This window comes from Dioscorea cayenensis, chromosome 11, assembly GCF_009730915.1.
Source record: "Dioscorea cayenensis subsp. rotundata cultivar TDr96_F1 chromosome 11, TDr96_F1_v2_PseudoChromosome.rev07_lg8_w22 25.fasta, whole genome shotgun sequence".
Classification (NCBI taxonomy): domain Eukaryota; kingdom Viridiplantae; phylum Streptophyta; class Magnoliopsida; order Dioscoreales; family Dioscoreaceae; genus Dioscorea; species Dioscorea cayenensis.
Genome location: NC_052481.1, coordinates 892649 through 903466, shown reverse-complemented (window position 1 = coordinate 903466; position 10818 = coordinate 892649). Strand labels below are relative to the sequence as shown.

Genomic DNA, 10818 nt, shown 5'->3' with positions numbered 1-10818 from the left:
AACTCATTACTATCGGGTTATTGCGCTGGTGGTGCATGGTCATATTTTCATTTTTATTGTTTAGTTTGTTAGCATTTTATTTCTTATATTTTATTAGTATTTTTTTTATATAAACTATTTGTTGTTATGTTTAGTATTCATTGAAATATCTCACTAAGTCTAATGGCAACCAAAAAAGGTCCAATCTCTAGAATATGTCCACACAAACTGATTTGATTGACAAGACTTTAAAAACAATCTTTTAACTTTTGTAGATTTTAGAAAATTCAGACATTATTCATCTAATCTAGAATCAATGTTACTTCCCTCTAGAATCTATATACTAAATTTTCCTGTATCTGCAACAAAGTCATGGAAATCAAAGATTTTTTTTTTTTTGCCTGTGAAATTAGAGTGAGTTAGGAGTAATTAGTCACCGACCAAGTTACTCTTTTCTTTTTGTAGTTGGTCGGCAAAATAGAATATGTAGTTCCCCTAAAGGCAGACATGGACTCCTCAAAATCCCTTCAAAGACTAGATCATTTTATCATTTATTTATAATACGTTGCATGGTTTCTAACTACAATTAATTAGGTGAGCAGATGATTCAATGCTGTCTAGAAAATCAAAATCCCAAAGTCAGTTTGGAAGTTAATTCTAGAGAAGCTGGAAGCAAGAACAAATTAACATGTGAAACATGTATGATCATCATAGTGATCTCTTTTATCTTTAAAAATTTATGTTACAAAAGGACGCATTATGGAATAATTGTAATTTTCTTCATCATTAAAACTTCATTCCAATAAACTAGTGCTTGGAAAAGGAATGATGTTCCCTTCTCACTTATGAGTCATGTGAATTATTCCCTTCTTTGTTAGCTTATGTTTTACATAGTTTCACCTTGATTTATAAGACCTAATGTGTTTACATCGATTAAAAAATAGCGACGAAGTAAAAATTCTATAGTTTCACATTGACGTATATCTTAATGTGTTAAGGCGAAATATGCTTTAATTTACAATATTGTGAATAATTTTTTAATATATTAAGCAGAAATGGATAAGAGTTGGATGCGTAAGTCACGATTGAGTCAAGAATATGAAGATGGAGTCGAACAATTCCTCAATTTTGCATTTGCCAACTCAAGTGAAGATGATAGGATCATTTGCCCTTGCATAAAGTGTGTGAATATCCATTGGCAAACACGTGAAACAGTGCTTGAACATTTAGTTTGTGATGGCATTGTACAAGGTTACACATGTTGGTTTTTTCATGGAGAGCGTGTACTGTCACCTATCCATGAGCCAACAAACACATGTACAGCTCCATCAAGCTCCAATCCTCACTTCCAAACTTCTCGTGCAAGACCAGATAGTTTGGAAGAATTATTGCGGGATGCTTTCAACATCCATCAAGTTGATAACGAGGGCCTACCATCTACTGCCGATGAATTCAACGTTGAGGTGAATGATGGAGGTGAAGCTCCTATAGAAGTTGATGAACAACCTTCTAAAGAAGCGGCAAAGTTTTACAAGTTGCTTGAAGATATGAACGACAAACTTTATGAGGGATCGCAACATTCTAGATTGTATTTTTGCATTCGACTTTTCCACTTGAAATGCATGTGCGGGATGACTGCTAAAGGCCTTGACCACTTGATTGAATTTTTAAAAGAATTTTTTCCCTCAGTGGCTATTCCTGAAAGTAGTCGTGAGTCGAAGAAAGTTATTAAGGATTTGGGTCTTGGGTATGAAAAAATTCATAGTTGTCCAAATGACTGCATGATATATTGGGAGCATAATGAAGGTCAGCAATCTTGTCATATTTGTGGTCGTTCTCACTGGGTGTCCACTGATTCTGGTGAACGTTTGAATGAAGACAATGAAGTGGTCCACAAGAGACCTGCGAAGGTTTTACGGTATTTTCCATTAATACCACGACTGCAGAGACTTTTCATGTCGACTAGGACTTCTGCTGATATGATCTGGCATGCTAATGGTCGGCCCAATGATGGACTGTTACGACACCCTGCTGATGCTGAGGCATGGAAATCATTTGATGCAAGATATCCTGACTTCGCTTGTGATCCTAGAAATGTGAGGCTTGGGCTTTCTTCGGATGGGTTTAACCCATTCAAATTATTAAGTACTTCTTACAGACACTTGGCCGGAGTGGTGTTGATCCCTTATAACTTGCCACACCGTGGATTGGGATGAAACAAACTTCTTTTTCTTTTGTCAATGATTATTCACGGAGACAAAGGGCACCGGAAAGCGATATTGACATATACTTACAACCTCTTATTAAAGAGTTAAAGCAATTATGGGTTGGTGTAGAGACATACAATGCATCTGTAAGGAGAAATTTCAATATGCGGGCTGTCTTGTTATGGACTATTAATGATTTCCCTGCTTACGCAAATTTATCAGGTTGGAGCACTAAAGGGAAATATGCTTGTCCTTGTTGTGCTGCGGAAACTTCATCACAATGGTTAACTAATGGCCAGAAGTTTTGTTATATGGCACATCGGCGATGGCTAGAACATAATCATCCATACAGATCTCAGAAACATCTGTTTGATGGTAATGTAGAGATGCGTCGAGCTCCTTCAGTTACTACTGGATATTATATTTTATTAATGTTGAAAGAGATGCAATTTTCTTATGGAAAGCATGGCAAAAGCAAAATAAAAAAATCAAACAATAATAACTCTTCAAAGAAAAGACCACGGCAATTATCCAATATTGACTTGGATACTGATGATGATGAAATACAGGAAGAGGAATCAAATGAAGCAAGTTTGTGGAAGAAGAGAAGCATATTCTTTGATTTACCATATTGGCAGCACAACCTACTTTGCCACAACTTGGATGTGATGCACATTGAGAAGAATGTTTGTGAAAATATTGTTGGAACAATTCTTAATGTTGATGGGAAATCAAAAGATAATCTAAAATGCAGACTTGATTTGGTTGACATGGGAATTCGTCGAGAGCTTCATCCTCAATATCTTCCCAATGGCAAAACAAGACTACCACCGGCTTCTTTTCTCCATGACAAAAAGAAAAAGACCTATTTTGTCAAGTCTTGAAGACTATAAAAGTCCCAGATGCTTACTCTTCGAATATATCAAAATGTGTAAATCAGAAGGAGCGAAAACTTCAGTCTTTAAAATCACATGATTATCACATATTCTTTGCATGATTTGCTTCCAATTGCTTTGAGGTCATCCATGTCAAAAGCAAGTGACTCACGCCATTTCGAGCTTTTGTAACATATTCAAAAATTATTTCATGTAAAGTTCTTAAGGTGGAAGATCTTGACAACCTTCAATATCGAGCGGCAAATAGCTTTGTGTCACTTAGAAAAACTTTTCCCACCTGCATTCTTCACTGTAATGGTGCACTTGGTTGTTCATCTACCAATGGAGGCCAAAAATCGGGTGGACACAGTGTACTATCGATGGATGTATCCAATCGAGAGGTATTATTTTGGTAAAACATCAATTTTATTATAATGTCTTGTCGGACAAACTTCTATAGGTTAACAATCTGACAAGAATACATTTGTAGGTTTTTGCTCAAGTTAAAATCTTATGTAGCGGAATAAGCGATATCTGAAGGATCTATTCTTTGAAGGATTTCTAGCGGAAAGAATGTGTCACTTTTTGTTTTAGGTATTTGGTTGATGTTGAAACAATATTTGATAGACACGGGAGAAATTTAACACAAGTGCACCATGAGCTACTTGTAAAGTCGTATTTATTTGAAAGTGGTGGAGAACCAATAGGGAAAGTTGAAGTGGCACAGTTAGATGATAGATCATGGGCACAAGCACATCGTTATGTGTTATTCCACTATAAAGCTATTGACTCACTCCAAATGTAAGTTAAACACTTCACATTTCTTATTTGGTGTGTTGGTGTGTTGGAAGTTTTTAACATTTTTTATCATTACTTGTAGTGAGTATAGAAATATCTTGAAAGATCAAACAAGAGGTCGACGTTCAAATGCTCGTGATCTCGATAGGAAATTTACCGAAACTTTTCATGAATGGTTGGGAGAAACGGTAAGCAACTAGAAAATCTTAGTCTCTTGAACAATTCTCTATTAAGAATTTTTATAATTGCATTCATGTAACCTGTATAGGTTTCTCATGGGAAAAAAATATGTCGGAAGATTTCTTTACGCAAGGTCCAAATAGGGATTGTCAAGAGATATAAAGGACTACGTCATTAATGGATTTCGATTCCATACTAAATCTCGAGAAAGATTTAGGCTGAACTCAAAATTCGGATGTCTTGTTACTTCTTCTACTATGAGCTACGCCCGATGATAGGGATGCTAATCCATTGGAAGGAAATGTTGACTACTATGGTGTGCTAAATGATATAATTGAGTTAGACTACTTTAACAAGTTCAAGGTTGTGTTATTTCATTGTGATTGGGCTGATGTGAATAATAGTAGGGGGCTCAAGAAAGATAGATATAGGGTTTACAATGGTCAACTTCTCTGCCTACGATTCACACTTGCAAACATATCCTCGATGAGCCTTATGTGTTCTCATCACAAGTAAAAGCAAGTTTTTCTATTCCGAGGATCCAAAAGAACACGGTTGGTTTTTGTTGTGATACGTAATCAACCAAGAGAAGTGTACGACATGGGTGATGAAATAATGAGATGATGGACCCCGACTGAATGTTTCCCTTCCTCTCATGAGAGTATCTTCAATGATAATAATGAGGGTCAATGGGCCCGTGAAGATGTTGACGAGGACATTTACGACTTTTGACTCTTAGCAATGTCTTATACTAATTGTATTGACTTTTTTCTTTATTTTTAAAGGTAAAGCTATATCTTGTTTCTAATGTCTTCTTCACATCTTGTTTGTAATTTATCACTAGATAACTAAATCCATTCATTCTACTGCCAAAAAGTCAACCATTATGTTTTACAAAATTGTTTACAAGTGGCATATTTGATTGATAACTATTTACGCATCTATAAGTCCATCACAAAAAGACGATGCGCTACTTTTAGCTAATTTGGTGAATGTAGTTTATTATAGCCAGATCATGCAATTAGATTGTTTTTATTCAGGTTACGTTTTTAATTTCCTTTGCCATATGTTGATTCTCATTCTTTTAAAGTAACTTGCTTTCATTCCTCGACCATTTCACTGCTTATATGCGAGGGGCATCCTAAGAATTCCTGCTCGGGTTTCATCTTCCATGAACAAGGACCTCCAGGGTTAACAAAGTTGAAGCGGTGAAAGTTCCTTAGAAAAATATAGCATAAGTACTTTAGTGAATATGGTTTATCATAGCCAAGGCATGTATTTAGATTGTGATTTTTTTCCCGGGCTCTATTTCTAATTTCCTTTGCCACATATTGATGCTTATTCTCTCAAGGAACTGGACTTCATGCATGCCACATTTACTGCTTATCTGCAGGGTATAGCTCATAATTGAATCTGCTGAGACAGAGCAAGCTGGGAAAGAAAGCTAGATCCACCAGTGCCAATAAGAATAGAGTTTTCCTGGTGAGGCATTTTTCCATTTATACACCAGGTCATTGATGGTTCTTTATTCATAAGTTATGATTTCAACATTTGAGTTTAACTTGCATAATTTACTGATATATAAATTCAATATCTGACTGATAGATGGGAGGGTTTACGTATTTTCAATGATGGATGGCTTTATATGTAAGATTATTTAAAAAAAAAAACTGATGTTAAAAAAGAATCAATTTCATCAAAATTCATGTATATTGATCATTTTCTTTCTTTAATCATCTCCATTAGATCAACTAAATGTGGTGTTGTGAGTCATCTATGATCTTGTGATTTTGACAAATCTTATGCTGGTCATGTACATGAAAATATCTTCAATACAAAGCTAGAATAACAGAATCTTGGATTATTTTTTTTTGTTGGTTGCATAACCCCTAAAAAATGTGTAATATTGCTAATACACAACTGTGGTATATTTCAGTTTATACACCAAATCACTGATGGTTCTTTAATCATTGATTGAAATTATAACATTAGATTTTAACTTGCCTCTCTTGCATCTAGTAAATACAGTATACTGATCAATAGATGCACAGCTTCCTACACCACTCCATTTGTTAATCTGTCTTTATGGTCGCAAAGCATTTGTTATTTCAGTGAGAGTTCTAAAACCTATGTAGCATTGCCAAGTGGGAAAAACAAGCACAAGCCACGTCAATTCTTTATTTTTTCTATGCACTATCACAAGTAAGTCCCCACTATCGCAAAAATTTGCATTCATCTCTATAATTAAGTCTTTTTTTAGCTTGTAAGATTGTCCTATAATTGTAAATTTAGGTAATTTTCCTGTTGCCCAACATAAGAATCTTTATTTTTGTTTCGTTGAGCAACCAAGATTTGATCAATGGTCTTGTTCCTTTATTGGATTGGAATTATAACTTGTCTAGTTCTTATATTCTTCCGAAGATGACAAAGTTTTTTTCTACTTCATTAGCACATGAAATCCTTTCTTTGGAACCAAGAACACCATAGAGCACAAAATGAATTATTTTTCCTAATGTAATTAGAATTAGGTGCACAAGTATTAGTTTCCGGTAGAATACTTTTACAATGCCGGATATTTTTGTGCGAGCAGAATGTGGTAGCTGGATTTTGTATTCTATATATTTGTATTTTGTACTCTGAAAAATTGCAAGAGATCCCTTGCATCATTGGTTCTTGTTCTCTTGATGAACACTTGAGAAACCTAGTTGTTGATTCAGCAGATGGCATTTAACCCGATAACTTTAGGACTATCGACCTCTATTGCTCAGTTGTTTATAAAGTTCAATTCATCTCTGTTCTTCAAGTAGAGTATCTTATTTCTTATATATGTGCCTTTTTGTGAAATGCTCACGATCAACATTATCACTTTTGAAAAGTAGGTGGAAATCATCATCTCTTGTTTAGAAGCCTTCTTTTTTAATCTCATTTCTTTCTTTCTTTTTATATATGTTGTTGTGCAAGATTTGGTTTATTAGATATAAGGAATATAAGCAAGAAACAATAACATATGATTTATGTGTCTTCTTTTGTTATGTGTTATCAAGTAACAATAACAGATTTCATCATTTCAGGAGTGGATCATGCTCTTGTCGGGACTTTTGGTAATGAATGACATTTCAATCTTTAGAGATTAATGGCCAAATTCTGGTTTATTTATTTATCAACTTCTCTTTGTGGTCACAATGCTTGAGGCGGCGGAATTCGACAAAAATTATAGGGGAACATGATGAGCAATCGTCTCGATAATACTACCGTTGGACATATGAGGCTCTTGATCTATATACATCATTACGCTCATCGAGTTTCTATGATATGCATGGTTTTCCTCAATGAGTTTCGAAGTTTATGATTTTTGTTGAGCACTTGAAACTTGGAGCTTGAGGAACAGATCATAAAAAGTTTGCACTAAGCTTAAAAATTCAAACATTGACGATCGGATGCCGGAGCAGCATGATTCATCAAACTAACTGCAAGAAATACTAACAATTCCCTCGCAAGAGGTATGTTAACTTTGCAGATTATCATGATAGAATTTCATTACTCCTCTTGACTTCTACTTTCTGTGATGGCACTGTGTCTAGGGATGTTAATGAGCCCCGGCCCCGATGGGGAACCCGATTCCCCGACCCGTCGGGGCCGGGGTCGGGGAATTTTTTTGGGGGTCGGGGCCGGGGCCGGGGGCATGAAAAAATTCCCCGTCGGGGTCGGGGCCGGGGTCGGGGAATACCCTCCCCGCCCAGCCCCGGCCCCGAAATAATAAATATTTAATTTATATATATATATATATATATTATAAATATGAAATATCTAAATAAAAATTAAACAAAATAGACATATTTAATATTTAATATTTAATAAATTTATTTAATATTCTATTTAAATATATTTTATTTATTTAAGTTAATGGATTATGTTTAATTATACTATGTGGTATATTTTAATTATACTATGTGGTCATCATGGGTGTTGCATTTAGATGATTGACCTTGAATTATAAGATCAAGTATTATTGTGTCTCATCACAATTTATTACTAATATATATAAATTTGTTTCTTGTTGTTTACTACTACAAAATGGTACTTGCACTACAACTGAAGAGTGCTCAATGAATCCAAGTTAAAATTACTAATGCTACCTTTCCATGTTTTCCTGCAGTTCCACATTCTGTGCAATGACTTTGGTGTGTGAACTCTAATGTCAAATTCCACATAGTTGCTCAGAAATGTCTAAACTGCAAGTCCTATAACACTCAGCCAGATCGAAAAACCTGCATGCAGACTTTCCTCTGCATAATTAATTAATGATTTTGGATTTATCAGGTATCCATCCACAGAAAAGTCATTGAAATCAACTTCAAGCATTTGAAAACTGAACTTTATTTTACAGTTCTATATGGGGCTTGTACTTAAAAGTACATTGAAATGTAATTTTCTGCAGAGACACTGATTCACTGAAGTTTTCAGATTTCTTTTTACTCCATTTGATTGATATTATGAAACTGTTTCATAAATAAGTTAAGTGTGGTGGACAGGTGAATTAAAGATCAAATGTGATGAATTCTGCTCCAAAGCCAATTTGTCATTTAATTTCAAGTCCATTAATGTATGTTTCATTTGCATCTAATGGAAAATTATTGATATAGTCATTTCATATTTATGAGAATTTTATAATATAATATAAATTTTAAATTAAATAATAATAATAATTTAATTTATTAGTCCGGGTCGGGGAATCCCTCGAGCGAAAAATCCCCGCAGGGGACGGGACGGGGAAAAAATCCCCGATTCGGATTCGGGGCCGGGTCGGGGATAGGGGTGGAAAAATCGGGGCGGGGCGGGGAATGTATCCCCGGTAAATCCCGCCCGTTGACATCCCTAAGCGTGTCTCAAAACGTTGATGTCATCTCAAAGTAGTATTAATGCATCTCTATCGGTTTAAAAGTTTGGCCAAGCTAGACATGTAATCTTCGATTCCGTGATATTTTTGTTCCCTCGAACCTTTTTATCCGAGAAATCATATCACTATTTCGCCCAAGACGAGGAATTTGATGAATTTTATTGAGGGGCCTACCTCCACTCAAGCGATCATCGTGATTTGGTTCAAAAAAATATTTGATCAACTCCAACCTCTGTTTTTGCAGCCCACTAACTTTGGTTGTGATATTTAACAGTTCATTTTCCATTAGGACTAATGCAAATATGAAAAGCATTGACAAGATGTTGGTCGACAATCTGAGAGAGTGCAAATATGAAAAAAATCTCATGATTAGTGCAATTTAGGAGAACTGAATTAATTGTACCTCACATAGAAAAGCTTGAATTGCTCATAAACACTATACTGAATGGAGCATTCATGCTTGTAGTGTTAATGGAGGTCAATTTTTCTCAAAGAAAAGACATACATGGTGTATATTATGATGAGCATATTGTTTGATAACAAGCCTGTTCATGCCACAGATATTGGTAGTTGAATCATTTCATATTCTTGTGATCATTTGTACTGTTAAGATCATTGTTGTGTGCATTCATCGTCCGAATATGTCCTTAGAGAAGCTCTTCTTTTTTTTCTTTTGTTTTCTTGATAGAACATTTGGAGCTTCGGGGTGATGTCTAATTCTATGCTAATGCTTGTCATTAAAATTATTCGTAATCTTATCGAGCCTTTGGGATTTGTGTTAGTGCGTATATGTCTTCATTAAATAACAATCTAAAAGCATGGTTCATGAACGAGGATTAGTGGCACATGCTTCTTTCCTTTAGTAGCGCATGTGAAATCTTCTCCATGATATTGTTCACTTAATCATCTTTACATTCGAGATGAATCCTAACCGCATCATTTTGAATGTTGTGACTGTTAAATTATTATCATTCGAGCATGTCCTTCCTCTCGTTGTTCTTAAACTTCGATGTCCTTACGATGATGCGGTTAAATTGCTTTGCTATTTTTATTGTAGAACTTGATTAATTTAGAACCTCTGAGAACATGTCTTGCTTTTATTTATTTATTTATTTTTGTTCCACTAGACAAGAACTTCCATGTATGGGAGATTCATTCAAAACAATAACATGTCTTTGTTTATATGATGCGATAAGAGAAAATATGCCGAAATTAAAAATTGAACAAAATGAAAAATGGTCGTGTCGTAACCCTCGCTCCAACTAATGCTCCAAATAATGGTAGTGGGTGTGACGATGGTGTGGGTGCTAGAATGAGCAACACCAACAACTCCAATTCAGCAGCCCCTATTGGTTCTACTAGATCCGCTCCATCACTTCATGTTACTCCTCATTGCTCGATCACATCATCTTCAGTCGATTCAAATCACAATGAACAAGTGCCAAACCAAAAATAATAGTACCCAGATTAGAGAACGTGCTCTGCAGCTAGTGAAGCAAAAAAATTTAAATGCGTGTTCGTTTTCATATCTTGAAACTTAATCATAATTTATTATATTTGTGTTAATATTCTTATGTTATACTAATATGTAGTTGATAGAAATGGACAACAAAAAAAAAGAGGCCGAACTACTTTGAAAGACTTGTGGTCATTACCACCAGAAGAGAGGATTGTGGTGAGTGCAAATCATTTGGGACAACCAATTGGGCCGAGCGCAACTCATCGGGTCGGATTTCTCGGCATGCTTGCTTGAACCGGTCAACAAATTGGCATCCATTATGAGAGTTGGCATAAAGTGCCAAAAAAACATTGAAGGATGAATTGTTCAAATTCATTGAGGTAAACCCACATAATTGAATTGTTCAAATGTTATTTCTATAAA

The 10818-nt window shown here is 35.2% G+C and overlaps 1 protein-coding gene across 1 annotated transcript; it reads left to right on the top strand.

Annotated features, from left to right (window-relative positions):
• The first annotated feature begins 1034 nt into the window (after positions 1-1034).
• Positions 1035-2195, top strand: LOC120272182. Its single transcript, XM_039278947.1, has one exon. It carries the CDS (start codon positions 1035-1037, stop codon positions 2193-2195), a length of 1161 nt encoding a protein of 386 aa, XP_039134881.1.
• Positions 2196-10818: the final 8623 nt, after the last annotated feature.